Genomic DNA, 22,866 nt, shown 5'->3' on the forward strand with positions numbered 1-22,866 from the left:
TGTGTGTGTGTGTGTGTGTGTGTGTGTGTGTGTGTGTGTGTGTGTGTGTGTGTGTGTGTGTGTGTGTGTGTGTGTGTGTGTGTGTGTGTGTGTGTGTGTGTGTGTGTGTGTGTGTGTGTGTGTGTGTGTGTGTGTGTGTGTGTGTGTGTGTCCGTTTTCACAGACTAACATTACAAAAAGTTCTGGAATGATTTCATCAGAACTCTTAAAAACAGCATGACATTCCCACCCACAAATTGAAAACTAACAAAACTGGGAAATAAAGAAAAATGTCCCTATTTGAGCTTTATCTTAATCATAATAAATTCTGTGGTTGGCTGGACCGCCAAAGACAGCACTGTGACTGTAGCGGTGTCCCCGCTGGGGAGTGTGTGTGTGTGTATCATGGAGACTAAGGCCTAATGCTGGTTTCAAAAGCATCACTTCCCCAAATCCCCATAATCTGGTGCCTCTTTAATACAAACGCTCTGAGATTTACCCTTTAATACACTTTAGAGAGGGATACCTCGCGTTTACCACGGCTAAACCTGTCATGAAAATAGCAATGAAAAGCACAGCTTAGAACCACAATAGGCTTTCCCTTAAGTCTCTTCGAAAATGTATGGTGAATGAGTGGGGTTTTCACTGCAATACTGTAATTAATATAAAGGCATTAGGTGACAACAGGACTTAATGGATAAAGCTTTGGGATAAAGACAAAATTAGGGACATGACATTATCCCTCTCTTGTAGGATCAATCTCACTTTGTTGTTGACGGGTGTCATTTAAAATTACACATAGCTTTCATCTTCCTGCGTCAGATTAAAAACTGTGTACTAAATGTGTCTGTAATGAATATTGAGATAAAGGGCATGACACCGGCCTGGTTGTTGAGGTGTGAAAAGCCCTGACCCTCGAGCCCTGAGTTATAAGGGACAGGTCCATGGGAGGTTCACAGGGGCCAGAGGTGGTTTACAGGAGCCAGATGGAGAGCTGTGTCCTGGTGCTGAAACCATGTCTTGAAAGGTCTAGCAGCAAAAACACTGGTTATGGTAAATATTGAATAAAATAAGTGTACAAGTAAACAAGAAAAACATGCACTGTATCCTCCTTCACTGGTGCTGACTGTTTCCAGGCTGCTACTGGCTACAGTCTGGGAGGTAGCCATGGTGAGCATTTCGTCACCCACGGGGGAGTCACAATGTGTCGCGGTCGGCCGGAACCCTCCCAAAATACGAATCCATCCGTAATCTCCATGGTGACAGAAGACTATTTGTCAAAAATAAATTATAATAAAAAATCAAAGTCATGCCCACATCCTCTGTGCATCTGGAAATTTGGGGTGGGCGTACAGGGAAGTAAGGGGCCCTGGTCAGAAGTAGTGCACTATACAGAGAATAGAGTGCCATTTACAATACAAAAAAAGTGATAACAAAAGCACGTTTCTTCTTCCCCGCTGAACTTCTACCCTGGGAGTGTATGTATGCTCCCACTCCTAAAAACACCAACAAACAGTTAGCATGCCTCCACCCTCCACCCCCTGCCTCTGTGATTTGCATTCATTGACAAAGAGCAGTCTTAAAATGTTCTGAATGTTAATACCTGCGGACCTAATTAAAATGAAAGAAAATAATAACAACGACTAGCAGCAGCAGGGGCTGGAAACACAAATCTTTTCCAGATACTATGTGAGGAGGAGGCAGACCAGAGCCCAAGGGCTGCCACAGGATGGCACACAGGCATTCTTTACTAATTCCCCCACTGGCGCAGAGCGTGAAGGGACACATATGTACTTTGCCGTCAGGAAAATCACTCGATCTATAAATTGTTTTGGCTTAACGCATAATCCTTTCCATTGATAAAATTATGTTGAGTGCGCCTGGCTAGAAGTTCACAAATACAAGGATAGGCACAGATGCTTTTTGACTTTCTAGTTTTCCTTTAATTTGCAAATCTTGTAATCTAAGCCTAGAGCTGACTGAACCAACTTCAAAACCAGCACTGCTCTCGCGGCCAAGACTCCAATCTGTTTTCCATTTAAGTGTCAAGCCGGCATCCTTTTTGCTGGTTGACAAAAGCTGTTATTTAAAATGATTATATGCTAAAAACTGTGTGAGGACCTTAGTAAGTTTACGAACGGCCCGAACGGAAAAACTGTGCTGCGGCCATAGGGGAGTTTCTCTCATCTTTTAATGTAGTGTTATTTACCAAACACTTCTGTCGGTCGGGGGTCAGGACGGCCCCAGTCTGGATGTGCCATTCAGCCAGATGTCAGGGTTTGGGCTTTTCAGCAGCAAGCATGTTTTCAGAATTAGTGCTGAGCGTCAGTCACTGGGCGAAGTAGCCAAACCCTCCCTGTTTGTATTCCTCTCTCCGTGTCAGCCAGGACACATTCAGAAGACTAAAAGAGGCAGTACAGAGACCGAGAAGGGGCCAGGCAGAGACAGAATCGGTGGCAGAGGCAGAAGGAGAGAGAGAGGCCGCAGAGGGGGAGAGAGGTAAAGGCAGAAGAGGAGCAGGCAGTGTTCCTTTAAAAACATGGGGAAGGTGGTCTCCATCAAAGCCCAGCCGAAGACAGACTTCCTTATTTCATTTCCTGGGGAGGAAATATCGAGTTATGTTTTCGCTGTTCTGTAAGAGGGGAAAGGGGGAGTTCACAGCAGCCTTTGCAGGGTATGGAGAGAAGAACGCAGAGCAGTCGTCTGTGGTTCTCTCTTACCTTTGCTCCCTCTCCACCAGCCAGCCATTCCTCCGGCTTCCCAAGGTGCCACATATCTTCTTAATCTCCTCTCTCCTTGCCTTCCTCCCTCTCTATGTATGTATTTGGGGGGGCTTGTGGTGCTGTTACTACCCAGCTTTCAAATGTACTTAAGATTTGTACCTCGTAACATCAATATGAGGCAGTACAACCAAGGACCCGAGCCGGTCTCCCCCTTCCTTTCCACACATTTTAAATGGGAAAACGTCATAAAGATTGACACCCTGGCGAAAGAGACAGGACATTCCATTAGCACATGGAAGTTTCAAATCTCTTCTCCTCCCCGCTCATCTCCTCTCTTCTTTTACCTGCTCCCCTCCTCTCCTCTCCCCTCCCCTCCCCTCCTCTCCTCTCCCCTCCCCTCCCCTCCTCTCCCCTACCCTCCCCTCCCCTACCCTCCTCTACCCTACCCTCCTCTACCCTACCCTCCTCTACCCTACCCTCCTCTACCCTACCCTCCTCTACCCTACCCTCCCCTCCTCTACCCTACCCTCCCCTCCCCTACCCTACCCTCCCCTACCCTACCCTCCCCTACCCTACCCTCCCCTACCCTCCTCTACCCTACCCTCCTCTACCCTACCCTCCTCTACCCTACCCTCCTCTACCCTACCCTCCCCTCCCCTACCCTCCCCTCCTCTACCCTACCCTCCTCTACCCTACCCTCCTCTACCCTACCCTCCTCTACCCTACCCTCCTCTACCCTACCCTCCTCTACCCTACCCTCCTCTACCCTACCCTCCTCTACCCTACCCTCCCCTCTACCCTACCCCCTCTACCCTCCCCTCCCCTCTACCCTCCCCTCCCCTCTACCCTACCCTCCCCTCTACCCTACCCTCCCCTCTACCCTCCCCTCCCCTCTACCCTACCCTCCCCTCTACCCTACCCTCCCCTCTACCCTCCCCTCTACCCTACCCTCCCCTCTACCCTACCCTCCCCTCTACCCTACACTCCCCTACCCTCTTTCCAGCGAAAGATCAAAACAACTACTTGCCCTGTTGTTTCCTTGTTAAATCAGGCATTTGAGGAAGGATGGATGGGAAAGGGAACTTATGTTAAGGCTTTGTCTGAAATGAGAGTCAATCCCTATATAGGGCACTACTAAATTGGGTGTCATTGCAGATGTAGTCCGAGTATGCAAGTCACGTTGACATGTTGTGCAATCCGGTTCCACTGTGGGTCTGTCTGTGACCAATCAGTGAGAGGAAGGCCAGAGAAATACAACGACTAGACCAGACATAAGTCTATTATCATACATATACTAACTTCTTAGAAGCATCGAAAACAGGCGAGCCCAATAAAATAAAACTATGCCTTGTTGCCAACTGACGCACATCACACCTACCAGTGGTCATGGTTACCAGCAGCCATGGTTAGCACATGTGGAAACTGGATTACAAGTGTGTGTGGTGCAGTTCAACTTTGACCCACCCAGAGAAAGGCTATTGATTTGGCTTGAGAGTTAATGGACTGTAACGCTATTTGATGTCATCGGGAACAGCAACTTTCTTTCAATATTGGAAGGCCCTGTGCTTGCACATAGAATTATATATAAACTCACATTATCGGATCTGTATGGGCTTGTAGTGTAAAAAGCCCCGCAGCGGTCTAAGGCACTGCATCGCAGCGTTAGATGCGTCACAACAGACCCGGGTTCGAACACAGGCTGTATCACAAACAGCCATGATCGGGAGTCCCATAGGGCGGCACACAATTGGCCCAGCGTCGTCCGGGTTAGGGGAGGGTTTGGCCGGGGGTGCATCACTTGGCTCACCGCGCTCTAGCGACTCCTTGTGGCAGGCTACGTGCCTGCAGGCTGACGAGGTCATCAGTTGAACGGTGTTTCCTCCGACACATTGGTGCAGCTGGCTTCAGGGTTAAGCGGGTGGGTATTGAGAAGCGTGGTTTGGGGGGTCATGTTTCGGAGGACGCATGACTTGACCTTTGCCTCCTGAGCCCATTGGGGAGGTGCAGCGATGAGACAAGATCGAAATTGAGGAGAAAAATGTGGTAAAATACAAAGTATATATATATATATATATATCACACAGTTGAAGTCGGAAGTTTACATACACCTTAGCCAAATACATTTAAACTCAGTTTCACAATTCATGACACTGAATCCTGGTAAAAATGCCCTGTCTTAGGTCAGTCAGGATCACCACTATATTTTAAGAATGTGAAATGTCAGAATAATAGTAGAGAATGATTTATTTCAGCTTTTATTACTTTCATCACATTCCCAGTGGGTCAGAAGTTTACATACACTCAATTAGTATTTGATAGCATTGCCATTCAAAATTGTTTAACTTGGGTCAAACGTTTCGGGGTAGCCTTCCACAAGGTTCCCACAATACGTTGGGTGAATTTTATCCCATTCCTCCTAACAGAGCTGGTGTAACTGAGTCAGGCTTGTAGCCTTCCTTACTCACACAGGCTTTTTCAGTTCCGCCCACTAATTTTCTATGGGATTGAGGTCAGGGCTTTGTGATGGACACTACAATACCTTGACTTTGTTGTCATTAAGCCATTTTGCAACAACTTTGGAAGTATGCTTGGTGTCATTGTCCATTTGGAAGACCCATTGGCGACCAAGCATTAACTTCCTGACTAATGTCTTGACTAATGAGATGTGGCTTCAATATATCCACATAATTGTCCTGCCTCATGATGCCATCTATTTTGTGAAGTGCACCAGTCCCTCCTGCAGCAAAGCACCCACACAACATGATATTTCCACCGCCGTGTTTCACGGTTGGGATGGTGTTCTTCGGCTTGCAAGCCTCCCCTTTTTCCTCCAAACATAACGATAGTCATTATGGCCAAACAGATTGATTTTTGTTTCATCAGACCATTACATTTACATTTACATTTAAGTCATTTAGCAGACGCTCTTATCCAGAGCGACTTACAAATTGGTGCATTCACCTTATGACATCCAGTGGAACAGCCACTTTACAATAGTGCATCTAAATATTTTAAGGGGGGGGGGGGTGAGAAGGATTACTTTATCCTATCCTAAGTATTCCTTAATGAGGTGGGGTTTCAGGTGTCTCCGGAAGGTGGTGATTGACTCCGCTGTCCTGGCGTCGTGAGGGAGTTTGTTCCACCATTGGGGAGCCAGAGCAGCGAACAGTTTTGACTGGGCTGAGCGGGAACTGTACTTCCTCAGTGGTAGGGAGGCGAGCAGGCCAGAGGTGGATGAACGCAGTGCCCTTATTTGGGTGTAGGGCCTGATCAGAGCCTGGAGGTACTGAGGTGCCGTTCCCCTCACAGCTCCGTAGGCAAGCACCATGGTCTTGTAGCGGATGCGAGCTTCAACTGGAAGCCAGTGGAGAGAGCGGAGGAGCGGGGTGACGTGAGAGAACTTGGGAAGGTTGAACACTAGACGGGCTGCGGCGTTCTGGATGAGTTGTAGGGGTTTAATGGCATAGGCAGGGAGCCCAGCCAACAGCGAGTTGCAATAATCCAGACGGGAGATGACAAGTGCCTGGATTAGGACCTGCGCCGCTTCCTGTGTGAGGCAGGGTCGTACTCTGCGGATGTTGTAGAGCATGAACCTACAGGAACGGGCCACCGCCTTGATGTTAGTTGAGAACGACAGGGTGTTGTCCAGGATCACGCCAAGGTTCTTAGCGCTCTGGGAGGAGGACACAATGGAGTTGTCAACCGTGATGGCGAGATCATGGAACGGGCAGTCCTTCCCCGGGAGGAAGAGCAGCTCAGTCTTGCCGAAGTTCAGCTTGAGGTGGTGATCCGTCATCCACACTGATATGTCTGCCAGACATGCAGAGATGCGATTCACCACCTGGTCATCAGAAGGGGGAAAGGAGAAGATTAATTGTGTGTCGTCTGCATAGACCAGAGGACATTTCTCCAAAAAGTATGATCTTTGTCCCCATTTGAGGTTGCAAACCGAAGTATTGCTTTTTTATGGCGGTTTTGGAGCAGTGGCTTCTTCCTTGCTGAGCGGCCTTTCAGGTTATGTCGATATAGGACTCGTTTTACTGTGGATATACACACTTTTATACCGGTTTCCTCCAGCATCTTTGCACGGTCCTTTGCTGTTGTTCTGGGATTGATTTGCATTTTTCACACCAAAGTACGTTCATCTCTAGGAGTCAGAACGCGTCTCCTTCCTGAGCATTATGACGGCTGCGTGGTCCCATGGTGTTTATACTTGCGTACTATTGTTTGTACAGATGAACGTGGTACCTTCAGGCGTTTGGAAATTACACCCAAGGATGAACCAGACTTGTGGAGGCCTACACATTTTTTTCTGAGGTCTTGGCTGATTTCTTTTGATTTTCCCATTATGTCAAGCAAAGAGGCACCGAGTTTGAAGGTAGGATTTGAAAAACATCTACGTGTACACCTCCAATTGACTCATTATGTCAATTAGCCTATCTGAAGCTTCTAAAGCCATGGCATCATTTTCTGGGATTTTCCAAGCTGTTTAGAGGCACAGTCAACTTAGTGTATGTAAACTTCTGACCCACTGGAATTAGTGAATCAAAATGAATGATAAGTGAAATAATCTGTCTGTAAACAATTGTTGGAAAAATGACTTGTCATGCACAAAGTAGATGTCCTAACCGACTTGCCAAAACTATAGTTTGTTAACAAGTAATTTGTGGAGTGGTTGAATAATGAGTTTTAATGACTCCAACCTAAGTGTATGTAAACTTCCGACTTCAACTGTATATATACACATATACCCACACACTTTTGTGGATTCAGTCAAGTGAGTCGCTGATATCAGACACCACCTTCCAAACTGCATCTCCCAGCATAACCCATCCAATATCCCAGGAAGCGATGTGATGAGGGATGTGTACTGTACTCACCCCAACGACCCAGTGCTCTTGCACACCCCCAGGAGAGGCCTCTTGTCCGCAAAACCATCAATCATCAGCGGACCTAGGAGGAGAAGAGAGAAGGATGATGAGGGACTGACCGGAGAGCAGTGAAACAACTGACCAACACAAAGAGGAACATTCATCATTAGGGGGCCCTATGCATGCGAGACAGACCTGTTGTGTAGTGGGCCCGGCCCAGCCTGCCAGAGCCACTCACTCCACTTAACCAACACTACCGCAGCAGGATGCGTGTTGATTACATTACAACAGCAGCTCTGTAATCAAGTTATACCCCCAAAAAACTCTGGAAGAGGAAATGGAGACAAAATATAAAATAGAACAAGAGAGACCCTCTCATTCCTGTCAACTTGGGAGGACTCATCCCCACCAACCACAAAATAATGCCCAGGTTCACATGAAGACCTATGGGGATCAAATATATTAACATACCAGCATGGAAGACATTAAGAGGAGAGACAGAGGACCAGAAATAGCACTCTGCGCAACATGTTGAACTCAAACCATCTTTCCCCTCGGTATGGAGGAGAGGAACAAGAGGGGGAAAAAGAAACAGAACGCCTTCAAAGCTGAGGAGGGTTTTGTCTCCCTCTGTGTTTAATTCTTTTGGTTTTGGAGGGGAAATTACAGTATGGTAAAAGCCAAGTGGGCATATTTAGATTCAGTCAAAAATGGCACCCTATTCCCTACATTGAGCACTACTTTTGACCAGGTCCCATAGGGCTCTGGCCAAAGTAGTGCACTATGTAGGGACTAGGGTGCCATTTGGGACACAAATTTAGGGCGGAGGAGAAAACATGTTGCATTAAGTCTACAGAGCCCATATTTCCCTTAATTGTCACATTCTTAAAGATGGTGTTGGGAGGGACGGAGTGGAGGGATGTGGTGTGTGTGTGTGCGTGTAGTGGGAGTCCAGATTGAAGAAGATGTTAGGCCTGTGGAGGGGAGTCATTTAGCCCTGACAGTAATCACTGTGAGTTCCTGTGGTGTGACCGTGCCGTGTGGGAGAGCCAACATGCCGTCCTCAAACCCCTAACACTCCCAAACACAGCCTTTCTTCTGCACTCATATTTCTGTCATCAAACATCACAACGGGTCACCATATTGAGCTGTAGGCAAATATGATTACCCCAAAAGACCAAAGGGTTTCATTTGAAAAATGCATTTAGGAAAATAAACCGTTTCTGTAAATACAGTCAGGAGAAAAAGATCTAAGATCTCATTACTAGTGTTGACTACGCTTTGATTATGAGTGGACTGTCATTTTAGAGATATAGTTTAGCTCATTCGACATACAAATTCGACAATTGTATGTTTGAGCGTTGACTGTGTGCGCATCTACATTTGCCCATTCAACATTGGTATGTTTGAGTGTTGAGTGCGTGTTTATCTCATGTATAGAGAAAGGCAAGTCTAAAGTTAACATGTTTGCTGTTATAAATTATAGAATTTCCAGAGCCGTTTCAGTAATTAGGGCTTTTATATGGAGGCTGGGCCTCTGGGTCATAGGAGTTCAGGTCCAGCACAGAGGACCAAAAAACACAATACTATTACTGACATTCACTCTACTGTTCAAGAGATCAACAAAGGACTCATACATATTAGGATCACTTGTCATCAATGCTCATCTATTGTATTGTGAATCATTTTGGTAGGCGTATGTATGGTCTATACCAGAGGACGAGCAGAAGTTACAAACTCTGGGATGCTGGACTGATAAACGGAACGCTCTCTTCGGAAAACTGCAACTTCCGCCTCTAATCCCAGAAGGGGCCTTTTGCCTTTTTTGAACCGACACCTATTTTCAGGATTTTCCAAACCCGCCCACCCAGGATCCAGACAAAAACAATTGGTCTTTTAACAGCTCACCACAGAGCAACACTGTTTGCGCCCGGCTGGGTATAACAGATTGCAATCAGTGTCTCTCTCTCCCCCGCTAGTACAATTCATTTTTATTTTAGCGGTCAGAGAATCACTCCTCTCATGTGTTGGGTATCTGCTGCTTCTTATTACTGTCTGTGGCTTTCATCCCCGTCCAGGGCCCTTTCAATGCTGTCATTGTGCATTGTTGAAATCTGCCAAAGGACCGGAACACAGAGCAAGAACAAAAAGCTGATTTTCTCACCAGAACGCCACATGCTAGAGTTTTGTGCTTTTGACTTCATTTCTGAATTATACCTGCAGTGACAGAAAATTCTAACTTCATGCCTGGAGAAAAACTCATTGGCGGAACGAGGGAAATCAAATTGTGTACCGGCTTTAGAGGATGTGAATGCTTATGCTTCTATATTAGATAAAACTGTGTGTCTGTGAGAGCGGTCCATAGGCAACCTTGAGGTGATATTTCCCCTCTGCTTTCCTTTTGAAGTCTCTGGTTGAACATGATTAGATCAGAACCGTGGACATGTTTTTCCCTGGCCTGCTTCTCTTCCATACCTAACCTTTAGAAATGCTATTACCCCTGTAATACAATGCGGCCAATGAGTTACTTGTACGAGAAATGCTGGTGGGGGGGGGCTCTGGCACTTCATTCTGAGCCAGCTGAGGCCAACAGTAATCATTCTTACAGGACTGCCTTTAATATTAGCATAGGAACAGGAAGAGAGGGGCTCCTGACTATTGACAAACCGGGTAGTCTTTAATTAATGCATGGTATATCACTGCAAACAAACAGCATAAATTGTGACACACTTAACTTCGTTTCAAGAGCGGTCCTTGAGCGCTGGCGAGAACAGATTTGAGTTTAAGCGCTTACATTTTTTACGGAGGAGGAGAGATTCATGGCCGTGTCGAAACCCACGTCAGAGGAAAAACAAGACCAGTATACTTCAAAACGCATCAATTCAACTGCAGAGCGTTTTTCTTCCACTTTGCAGATTGGGTGGACAAATATTGGCATGACAAGCTGAAAACAGCTGAGCTTTTCTACTGATTTCTAGAACGACAGCATCTTGGGGACTTGAGTCGCTGGGAACGACGTCGCTTACAATGTGCATCACATTCAAAGACAGTCCAATGTGAACCCGTAGAACGACATAAAAACTAAATGTTAGGGTACACCAAAAAGACGGCAGAGGTAAGCAGGTAGATACTCACTGATATGGGGCGCCGGCAGGATGTGGGCAGCTCTCACAGGTCCGTGGCGCACAGAGAAAAGCTCCTGGGCCTCCCCACCCAGCTACAACAGAAAGGGAAAAAAAGAATAGAGCAAGTTCAACAACAATATAACAAGTAAATGTAACAAGTCAAAAGCTTTGAGACTATATTACAGCGGCTGGTCAGCTCCCGGCCTTTTTCTCCCGCTCAGCCAAATCAAATCAAATTTATTTGATATACATGCTGATATCTCAAAGTGCTGTACAGAAACCCAGCCTAAAACCCCAAACAGCAAACAATGCAGTCTAAAACCATTCATTTACTCTGATTGCTTTTAAATAAAGGAAAGGAAATTTAACAAATGTATATATATTTTTTAAAGGCTTTAGTTGGTGTGCAAAAGACGACATTGTTATTTTACTGTGGTTGCGGTGTTGTTTCGTCAAAGACACTGACAAGCGAACACCAGCTGAACAGAGGGAATAGAGCTCGGCAGGGGGGAAGCCCGCCTATACAATGTTAGGGGAAACACTTGATAAGAAACGGTTAACAGTTGGCCATAGTCAGCAGGGCTGGAGTTGTTCTTTCTGATGATACTAAACTCCATGCGCTCGGTGGGGTGACCACTAGTTAAGAGAGATAGTCACTCCGATAATCAATATGGCCATACTTCCAATTAAGCCTCAGTGTCCTGAGGAGCCAAGTCAGCTCCACATACCTACAGTACTGATATCAACGCTACACAACCACAAACTTACAGCTCCGGTTTGGATGGAGGCTAAAGGGTTAAGAAGTCGGTAGCAGGGCAAAGTCAAAAGACAATGTGGGGGCCCCTGACCGGAACAAAGAGAGATTTGTTCACACTGTAAGCAAAATAATCTATTCCAACTGCGTGGAAAGGGGCTTGTCGAGGAGGGGGGGCTGGTGGTTGAAGTGCCAGCCAAACCGCACATTAATAGCCACCAAGAAAGGTCCCCAAAGCATTGCGATGCAAACAAGCTGCCTACTCTTTCTGTGACCGAGCCAACAGAACAGAACGGGCTGCAGAGTCTGATAACCAGTCAGTCAGCCCAGCTGATGGCTTTCAAAAGAGCTATGATGACTGACATCTAAAATGCTTTAAACAGAACTGAGATCAAACATAGCCCAACATATAGTAACTCGAGAATAATAGGTTAGAAGATAGATACTGTTCTGGAAATAGTGTTGACACATTGACATTTTGAACATGTCCGCCACATCTGCTGTGTAGGCTATATCCCGTCGTTCTGGGACGCTACAGTATCTATAGCTGGAGGACACCAATATATTTGAGGTTATTGTAGGTTGCTTCCCATCTTTACTGATGTGTCAGATGCAAGGAGAACTGTTAATGGAAATACATCTGGTAGCTGTGTCCCTGCTCTATGCCACGGAGATGCAAGGTTATCCCCTGCATTAGGCCCCAGAGAGAGGCTTGTATAGTCAGGTCAGAACACTTGCGTGGTCTGAAGTGGCTTGAACGTGTGTAATAATGGTGCATTGTTTTAAGCACTAAACCCCATTTTTTTTCTTTTTTTTGCAATAAATTAGTGAAATGTGCATTATCACAATACTGCTGCCCTAATCCGCGTGTCTTAAGTAGATAAGCACATCCGAGGATGAACGCTCTTTTCGCAATTAGTAGCTCTTTTCGAAGTGGTGAATCGGGCCATTGTTTTTATTAAAAGTGCAGCTCGGCCCAGTGACAATCGACAGATTAGACTAGAGCACAGATAGAGGGAATAACTGGGACTACGGTGTGATTCCTATGGCAAATGGAGAATAATGGAATTTGCCGGATTGTGTGTTGTGGAGGGGGTTTGGATAATAATACGACGGGCATTGAGCATTACCCCACAGCTCATCCTTGCCTTACACGGCTCTGTGTGACATGACAGCCAGGCATCAACATCTATCTCTGTTCTCCGCCATTACATTGGCCGCCTGCCTACACAGCAATATGCCAAATTGCTTCTTCGTGTTTAAAAAAAATGTTTTTCATTTTATTCATTTCATTTGTTGGTCTGGCTGGGATGTTTTCAAATGGAAACTAGTGTGTTGTACTCTGTTCTAATCTGTAATACCCCTCAGTTGTGACTCACAATATCTGGGCCATATTCACAAGTGAACATAGACAGGACACACTGCATGACATATTGGTGGGGGATGAATATGATTAGTGAATAATGATGAATAATTTCAAACAAAAATAAAGTGGTTTTGGGATCCTAAAATAACTGCAATTGATTTAAATGTTAGTTTCCATCATGAGGGACACACAACAAGCAAAATGGGACACACACAAAAAGCAACGTCTGGTACTAAGGACACAAGCAGGGGCCGTTTTCACTGTTGAGCTACAAAGCAGACTGCAGACCAGCAGTGATAACTTTACACCCTTTTGGAAACCGATGAAGCTCATAGCCAGGCAGCCGGTGGAGACAGGGGAAAATATCAGTGTATCTGGGACTGTACTCAGGCTAGTTTTAATAATAACAGCACCCACACAGACACCTTTCTTCAAAGCTGGTCATTTCCCCCAACACCTACTCAGTCCAACAACTTGCCCACGCTAGTCTTGGACTTATCTGCCTGGGGCCTGGCAAGCGATACCTTTTCAGTCAAAGATCCCTGGCTATCTAACAAGACAGTAATACACAAACAAACTCCCTCTGTCAGCCCGTGTGTGTGTGTGTGTGTGTGTGTGTGTGTGTGTGTGTGTGTGTGTGTGTGTGTGTGTGTGTGTGTGTGTGTGTGTGTGTGTGTGTGTGTGTGTGTGTGTGTGTGTGTGTGTGTGTCATTACAGAGGTTGTTGGTTTAGCGACTGTCACAAACACTTCACAGCCACTCAAGGTTAGAGACTGAGGAGCTTTCATCACTTAATATGAACCCAGTGAAAAAACTTGTCCCGGAAACATGCCAAAACCACAGAAAAAGAGGGGAAGATGAAGAGGAAAAACACCTTAACAGTGAATCGACCAGTTGGGGTCAATTCCAATCCTTGATCAACTGGTTTTGAAAAGGAACTATACCCAACTCAAGATGGTAATAGACTATAAACTCAAAAGAAATGTCCCTTTTTCAGGACCCTGTCTGTCAAAGATCATTCGTAAAAATCCAAATAACTTCACAGATCTTCATTGTAAAGGGTTTAAACACCGTTTCCCATGCTTATTCAATGAAAAACAATTAACAAACATGCACCTGTGGAACGGTCGTTAAGACACTAACAGCTTACAGACAATAGACAATTAAGGTCACAGTTATGAAAACTTAGGACACTAAAGAGGCCTTTCTACTGACTGAAAAATAACGATGCCCAGGGTCCCTGCTCATCTGCGTGAACGTGCCTTAAGCATGCTGCAAGGAGGCATAAGGACTGCAGATGTGGCCAGGGCAATAAATTGCAATGTCCATACTGTGAGATGTCGAAGACAAAGCTACAGGGAGACAGGACGGACAGCTGATCGTCCTCGCAGTGGCAGACCACGTGTAACAACACCTGCAGGATCGGTACATCCAAACATCACACCTGCGGGACAGGTACAGGATGGCAACAACAACTGCCGGAGTTACACAAGGAACTGAGAGAGGCTGGACTGAGGGCTTGTAGGCCTGTTGTAAGGCAGGTCCTCACCAGAAATCATCGGCAACAACGTCGCCTATGGGCACAAACCCAGTCGCTGGACTAGACAGGACTGGCAAAAAGTGCTCTTCACGGTTTTGTCTCACCAGGGGTTCATACAAATACAAATATTTACACATGTTAAGTTTAATGAAAATAAACACAGATGACAGTGAGAGGACCTTTCTTTTTTTGCTGAGTTTATGTAATGCAGCAGCACATCTGCAGCTGGCTGGCTATGGCCCATCTCTCCTCATTTATTATGGATGGTACCATGTAGGCAGGCTAGCGTAGCACATCGGTAGCAAGCTGGCTATGGCCCATCTCTCCTCATTTATTCTGGATGGTACCATGTAGGCAGGCTAGCGTAGCACATCGGTAGCAAGCTGGCTATGGCCCATCTCTCCTCATTTATTCTGGATGGTACCATGTAGGCAGGCTAGCGTAGCACATCGGTAGCTAGCTGGCTATGGCCCATCTCTCCTCATTTATTCTGGATGGTACCATGTAGGCAGGCTAGCGTAGCACATCGGTAGCAAGCTGCCTATAGTCTCTCTCCTCAATTCTCGGAAGAGGTGCGTTAACAACAGACACGTTGTTCATTGTGTGTGTATGTCAGACAGTCTCCTGTGTTAGTGTGCGGAGGGAAAGAGTGTGTCATTTCCTTCGTGGCCTGTGGATGTTTAGAAAGGATTAAGGAATTAGTCTGTTCAGAGCTCATAGGATGTACAGTTGAAGTCGGAAGTTTACATACACTTAGGTTGGAGTCATTAAAACTTGTTTTTCAACCACTCCACAAATTTCATGTTAACAAACTATAGTTTTGGCAAGTCGGTTAGGACATCTACTTTGTGCATGACACAAGTAATTTTTCCAACAATTGTTTACAGACAGATTATTTCACTTATAATTCACTGTATCACAATTCCAATGGGTCAGAAGTTTACATACACTAAGTTGACTGTGCCTTTAAACATCTGGAAAATTACAGAAAATTATGCCATGGCTTTACAAGCTTCAGATAGGCTAATTTACATTGGAGGTGTACACGTGGACGCATTTCAAGTCATACCTTCAATCTCAGTGCCTCTTTACTTGACATCGTGGGAAAAATATAAAAAAAATCAGCCAAGACCTCAAATGAACCAAACATGAACCAGGATGAACCAAACACCTGAAGGTACCACGTTCATCTGTACAAACAATAGTACGCAAGTATAAACACCATGGGAAGAAGCAGCCGTCATACCGCTCAGGAAGGAGACGCGTTCTGTCTCCTAGAGAGGAACGCACTTTGGTGCAAAAAGTGCAAATCAATCCCAGAACAGCAAAGGACCTTGTAAAGATGCTGGAGGAAACAGGTACAAATGTATCTATATCCATAGTAAAACGAGTCCTATATCGACATAACCTGAAAGGCCGCTCAGTAAGGAAGAAGCCACTGCTCCAAAACCGTCATAAAAAAGCAATACTAGTTTGCAACTGTACATGGAGACAAAAATTGTACTTTTTAGATAAATGTCCTCTGGTCTGATGAAACAACTGGAATTGTTTGGCCATAATGACCATCGTTATGTTCGGAGGAAAAAGGGGGGGCTTGCAAGCCGAAGACCACCATCCCAACCGTGAAGCACGGGGGTGACAGCATCATGTTGTGGGGATGCTTTGCTGCCGAGGGACTGGTGTACTTCACAAAATAGATGGCATCATGAGGCAGATGAATTATGTGGATATATTGAAGCAACATCTCAAGACATCAGTCAGGAAGTTAAACCTTGGTGGGTCTTCCAAATGAACAATGACCCCAAGCATACTTCCAAAGTTGTGGCAAAATGGCTTAAGGACAACCAAGTCAAGGCTACCTAAAATGTTTGACCCAAGTTAAACAATTTAAAGGCAATGCTACCAAATACTAATTGAGTGTATGTAAACTTCTGACCCACTGGGAATGTGATGAAAGAGATAAAAGCTGAAATAAATCACTCTCCACTATTATTCTGATATTTCACATTCTTAAAATAAAGTGGTGATCCTAACTGACCTAAGACAGGGAATTTGTACTACTATTAAATGTTAGGAATTGTGAAAAACTGAGTTTAAATGTATTTGGCTAAGGTGTATGTAAACTTCTGACTTAAAATGTATGTTAAGTTTGCATGTTTCTGTGACAGCTTGCACCTGAAACCTGATAGTCCTAAATGGAGGCCGTTGCAGAGTTGCGGGTTATTTGTTAGGTTTTGAGCTGACAAATTCCTCTAATGATTTTCCAAGAGAATTTCTCAATATTCCTGGAAACAAATTTACTGTGGTTGAAAAAAATGGTTGTTTCAAAACAGATCTTTCAAACAACCAATACATTCCCTCCTTGTTGGGCTTTGATATTAACTCTAAAGAATAAAAATCTGGGTGAAAAGAAATTGCAGGAAAAAGTTTAATGCCATTACCACTACTATGTTTCTCAGTAAGTGGTTTCTTACTTTACTTCAATCCATATTCATCCTCATAAATATTTGACCCTGGGATGAGACAGGTCACATCAAAACAAACCACCTTCTAAGAAAATCAAATGTCCACCATCTTGTTGGCTAAGTCTACCTCCTCAGTGACAGGCGAGGAGGAGAGGAGGAAATGAGTGGCCAGTCATTCACCTCCATGATTTTCCTCACCTTGTGGAGACCTGTGCATGTCTCTACTGTGGAAGTCTGCTCCATGTGGGTGCAAAATAGTGATGTGGGGGGGGGGGGGTGATAGTTACATATTGGGATATTATTTTTGACAATATATCATTTTGACAATATTGCAATATAACTTTTGTGCTAGTTGGCTGTACCTGCACCAAAACTCAAGTATTTAATTTCATAGCGTGTTCTCCATCTTCTTTTTAAAATAGGGAGCTACTTTTTCAACACTTATTTCCATCACGATCAAACCTTGTTTTCTCATGGCTCTCTCTTGTCCCTTTGCAGCAGACATATGGTGAGCAATACGTTTGGAACATCGAATTGCAATAAAAATCACAATACATATCGTAGCGGCACCTAAGTATCGTGATAATTCTGTATATTGAGGTCCCTGGCAATTCCCAGCCCTAGTGCACAAAAGGCGCTATGTGTCCTGTAATTGTGGGACCTGGAGAGAGTAGTGTCCTGTGGGAAGCACCCACCCTGCTCATCAAATGTAAACAGCTCTACACTTGAAATATTTCATTTGAACACCCACAACACAAAGACCCGCATCTCATATTTCAACACCCACAACACAGATCCTAGAGAGACCATTTGTGCAGAAGTTGTCAGGACTTGGAATTGCCTGGAGCGTTTTAAGAAGAGAATAGCTGTAACACACTGGTATATCCTGACATCTAGTGGGGGACAAGGAGTACTGGAAGTCAGATACGATAACGTCTCTGTGGTCTGTTGTCGTTGTATGAACATCTTTCTATTGACTTCAACACCAACACCAGTTGGTTGTGTTACTGGTGGTCTTTATGTTACAGGTGGTCTTTATGTTATAGGTGGTCTTTACTCACGGATATGCTCCAGATTTGCATCCCGTCGGCGTAACCAATCATGAGGCAGAGAGGAGGGTCACTGCTGCCACTGTGCATCTCCAGGAACTCTGGGGAGCGGGACGTATCTGATGGACACACAGCAAAACATACAGGGATGTTATACATTTATATACGGGGAAAAAACAAGAGCTGGCGCACACCCAGAAAAATGTGTTTGTGTGGAGGTGCTGACCTATGGCGAATAAACTATTAAAACTATCAAAATAAGATACATTTATTATCACCTGTTCATGTGGGAAAGTCTACATAGGAAAAACGAAAAGACAATTAAAATATCGCATAGCTGAACACCGCAGCTCAATCAGGTGTAAGAACACTGACTACCCAGTAGCAGCTCACTTTGTTGAAGCTAACCATTCCATCTCCTCCCTCAAATACACAGGCACTGAGCATGTTACTCTACCAAGGAGAGGAGGTAACGTCGAGATCCGACTATTACAAAGGGAGGCTTACTGGATATCCTATCCAAAAACATTGACCCCTAGTGGTCTCAATACTGAGTTTGATCTCAGGTACTTCTTATGAACAAGTCTTATAATTGTATATATTTTTTCTACAGCTTATAAGCGTACACCTAATATGTTACCCCTGTTGATGCTAATATTATGTACAATATTCAATTATGTTTGATTGAGGGAGAGATCTGGTGTGCGCGCACACAAACACACGTGCCGCTCAGATACATCAGGCCTGTCACTCAAAGTCCTTACAAGAAATGAACCATCAAATGGTTGACAAACAACGCCTGCTAAAGGAACTAATCATGTGTCACATTTAAACTATTTTCTTCCCAGGCATTGTAAGAGACCACTTATCAGCATATTTCAGTCCACTCAAAATATTATAGAACCTGTTATTTATATATATATATATACATACACAGTGCCTTGCGAAAGTATTCGGCCCCCTTGATCTTTGCGACCTTTTGCCACATTTCAGGCTTCAAACATAAAGATATAAAACTGTATTTTTTTGTGAAGAATCAACAACAAGTGGGACACAATCATGAAGTGGAACGACATTTATTGGATATTTCAAACTTTTTTAACAGTTCAAAAACTGAAAAATTGGGCGTACAAAATTATTCAGCCCCCTTAAGTTAATACTTTGTAGCGCCACCTTTTGCTGCGATTACAGCTATAAGTCGCTTGGGGTATGTCTCAATCAGTTTTGCACATCGAGAGACTGACATTTTTTCCCATTCCTCCTTGCAAAACAGCTCGAGCTCAGTGAGGTTGGATGGAGAGCATTTGTGAACAGCAGTTTTCAGTTCTTTCCACAGATTCTCGATTGGATTCAGGTCTGGACTTTTGACTTGGCCATTCTAACACCTGGATATGTTTATTTTTGAACCATTCCATTGTAGATTTTTCTTTATATTTTGGATCATTGTCTTGTTGGAAGACACATCTCCGTCCCAGTCTCAGGTCTTTTGCAGACTCCATCAGGTTTTCTTCCAGAATGGTCCTGCATTTGGCTCCATCCATCTTCCCATCAATTTTAACCATCTTCCCTGTCCCTGCTGAAGAAAAGCAGGCCCAAACCATGATGCTGCCACCACCATGTTTGACAGTGGGGATGGTGTGTTCAGGGTGATGAGCTGTGTTGCTTTTACGCCAAACATAACGTTTTGCATTGTTGCCAAAAAGTTCAATTTTGGTTTCATCTGACCAGAGCACCTTCTTCCACATGTTTGGTGTGTCTCCCAGGTGGCTTGTGGCTAACTTTCAACGACACTTTTTATGGATATCTTTAAGAAATGGCTTTCTTCTTGCCACTCTTCCATAAAGGCCAGATTTGTGCAATATACGACTGATTGTTGTCTTATGGACAGAGTCTCCCACCTCAGCTGTAGATCTCTGCAGTTCATCCAGAGTGATCATGGGCCTCTTGGCTGCATCTCTGATCAGTCTTCTCCTTGTATGAGCTGAAAGTTTAGAGGGACGGCCAGGTCTTGGTAGATTTGCAGTGGTACTCCTTCCATTTCAATATTATCGCTTGCACAGTGCTCCTTGGGATGTTTAAAGCTTGGGAAATCTTTTTGTATCCAAATCCGGCTTTAAACTTCTTCACAACAGTATCTCGGACCTGCCTGGTGTGTTCCTTGTTCTTCATGATGCTCTCTGCGCTTTTAACGGACCTCTGAGACTATCACAGTGCAGGTGCATTTATACGGAGACTTGATTACACACAGGTGGATTGTATTTATCATCATTAGTCATTTAGGTCAACATTGGATCATTCAGAGATCCTCACTGAACTTCTGGAGAGTGTTTGCTGCACTGAAAGTAAAGGGGCTGAATAATTTTGCACGCCCAATTTTTCAGTTTTTGATTTGTTAAAAAAGTTTGAAATATCCAATAAATGTCGTTCCACTTCATGATTGTGTCCCACTTGTTGATTCTTCACAAAAAAATACAGTTTTATATCTTTATGTTTGAAGCCTGAAATGTGGCAAAAGGTCGCAAAGTTCAAGGGGGCCGAATACTTTTGCAAGGCACTGTAATTATATGGTTTAACCTAATCTGTAGATTTAAAATACCAGATAATAATGAGGCAAAATATCACTTGTTATCAAAATGTGTGTGTCCACCTCAAGAGTGAACAAAAGACAGTCGAGGGGGGAAGCTTTGAAACTGTTCTTAGACTTACCATTGAGGTCAGCTTTCTCAAATCTGACCCAAACTATTTTCTCTTTTTCATCAGTTGGGGGTGCACCTGTGTATGCCTTGAATAGACAAAATTAAATCAGATGAAAGTATTACTGAGTCTGTTCATGTCATAGAATTAAATCTAGGAACTTCAATAGGATCTCTGTGGATAATGTGTGATTTAGTTAATAATATAGTTATTACGCCCTATAAAAATACCATTGACAGCCTGAGTAAACTAGTCAATCTGGTTAATGGTAACATGTAAATGTAATATACATTGATGTTACTGGAGAAAATACGACAATCAATTAAAACAGTCTTACCTGAGGGACCACATCTTGGAGGAAGGTCACAACACTCTCCATATACGACTGCTCACTGTAATAACATAAGAGTATTATGTTGAATGTGTACAGTACCAGTCAAAAGCCTGGAAACACTGACTGCACTTGAAGAAATGCTCAAAGTTCTTGAAACGTTCCACATGGACTGACCTTCATGTCTTAAAGTCATGATGGAATGTCATTTCTCTTTGCTTATTTGAGCTGCTCTTGCCATAATTTAGACTTGGTCTTTCACCAAATAAAGATAGCTTCTGTATTAGAGGTCGACCGATTATGATTTTTCAACGGTGATACCGATTAAATCGGCCGATTTTTTTGTTTCTGTAAGAATGCCAATTACTAACAATACTGAATGAACACTTATTTTAACTTAATATAATAAATCAATAGCCTCAAGTAAATAATGAAACTTGTTCAATTTGGTTTAAATAATGCAAAAACAAAGTGTTGGAAAAGTAAAAGTGCAATATGTGCTATGTAAGAAAGCTAACGTTTCAGTTCCTTGCTCAGAACATGAGAACAGAGTACAGTATATATGAAAGCTGATGGTTCCTTTTAACATGAGTCTTCAATATTCCCAGGTAAGAAGTTTTAGGTTGTAGTTATTATAGGAATTATAGGACTATTTCCCTCTAAACCATTTGTATTTCATTAACCTTTGACTATTGGATGTTCTTATAGGCACTTTAGTATTGCCAGTGTAACAGTATAGCTTCCGTCCCTCTCCTCGCTCCATGTGGACCTCCAACCTCAGGAGGCTGAAAAAATTTGGCTTGTCACCAAAAGCACTCACAAACTTCTACAGATGCACAATCGAGAGCACCCTGTCGGGCTGTATCACCGCCTGGTACGGCAACTGCTCCGCCCACAACCGTAAGGCTCTCCAGAGGGTAGTGCGGTCTGCACAATGCATCACCGGGGGCAAACTACCTGCCCTCCAGGACACCGACACCACCCGATGTCACAGGAAGGTCATAAAGATCATCAAGGACAACAACCACCCGAGCCTGTTCACCCCGCTATCATCCAGAAGGCGAGGTCAGTACAGGTGCATCAAAGCAGGGACCGAGAGACTGAAAAACAGCTTCTATCTCAAGGCCATCAGACTGTTAAACAGCCACCACTAACATTGAGTGGCTGCTGCCAACACACTCCACTTCAGCCACTTTAATAATGGGAATTGATGGAAAATATATCACTAGCCACTTTAAACAATGCTACTTAATATAATGTTTACATACCCTACATTACTCATCTCATATGTATATACTGTACTCGATACCATCTACTGCATCTTGCCTATGCCGTTCTGTACCATCACTCATTCATATATCTTTATGTACATATTCTTTATCCCTTTACACTTGTGTGTATAAGGTAGTAGTTTTGGAATTGTTAGGTTAGATTACTTGTTGGTTATTACTGCATTGTCGGAACTTGAAGCACCAGCATTTCGCTACACTCGCATTAACATCTGCTAACCATGTGTATGTGACAAATACATTTGATTTGATTCCCTGGGCTCGAACCAGCAACACAACGACAACAGCCATCATCGAAGCAGCGTTACCCATGAAGAGCAAGGGGAACAACTACTCGAAGGCTCAGAGCGAGTGATGTTTGAAACGCTATTAGCGCGCGCTAACTAGCTAGCTAGCCATTTCACTTCAGTTTCACCAGCCTCATCTCGGGAGTGGCTAGGCTTGAAGTCATAAACAGCGCAATGCTTGAGGCACAACGAAGAGCTGCTGTCAAAACACACGAAAGTGCTGTTTGAATTAATGTTTTCGCGCCTGCTTCTGCCTACCACCGCGCAGTCAGATACTTAGATACTTGTATGCTCAGTCAGATTATATGCAATGCAGGACACGTTAGATAATATCTATAATATCATCAACCATGTGTAGTTAACTAGTGATTATGATTGATTGTTTTTTATAAGA

At 44.1% G+C, this 22,866-nt stretch overlaps 1 protein-coding gene across 6 annotated transcripts in view; it reads right to left on the bottom strand.

Moving 5' to 3' along the window:
- Positions 1-22,866, bottom strand: part of LOC124005537 (BCAS3 microtubule associated cell migration factor-like) — a 368,286-nt gene that overhangs the window by 341,469 nt on the left and 3,951 nt on the right. For all 6 annotated transcript variants that reach the window (XM_046314898.1, XM_046314900.1, XM_046314901.1 and 3 more), the window contains exons 3-7: positions 20,903-20,957; positions 20,578-20,653; positions 17,884-17,990; positions 10,709-10,790; positions 7,583-7,655 (exon numbers count right to left, since the gene is read on the bottom strand). In XM_046314898.1, the coding sequence (XP_046170854.1) occupies positions 7,583-7,655; positions 10,709-10,790; positions 17,884-17,990; positions 20,578-20,653; positions 20,903-20,957 (393 nt within the window). The remainder of the gene's footprint in view (positions 1-7,582; positions 7,656-10,708; positions 10,791-17,883; positions 17,991-20,577; positions 20,654-20,902; positions 20,958-22,866) is intronic.

The sequence above is a fragment of the Oncorhynchus gorbuscha genome, linkage group LG19 (genome assembly GCF_021184085.1).
Source record: "Oncorhynchus gorbuscha isolate QuinsamMale2020 ecotype Even-year linkage group LG19, OgorEven_v1.0, whole genome shotgun sequence".
NCBI classification, from domain to species: Eukaryota; Metazoa; Chordata; class Actinopteri; order Salmoniformes; family Salmonidae; genus Oncorhynchus; species Oncorhynchus gorbuscha.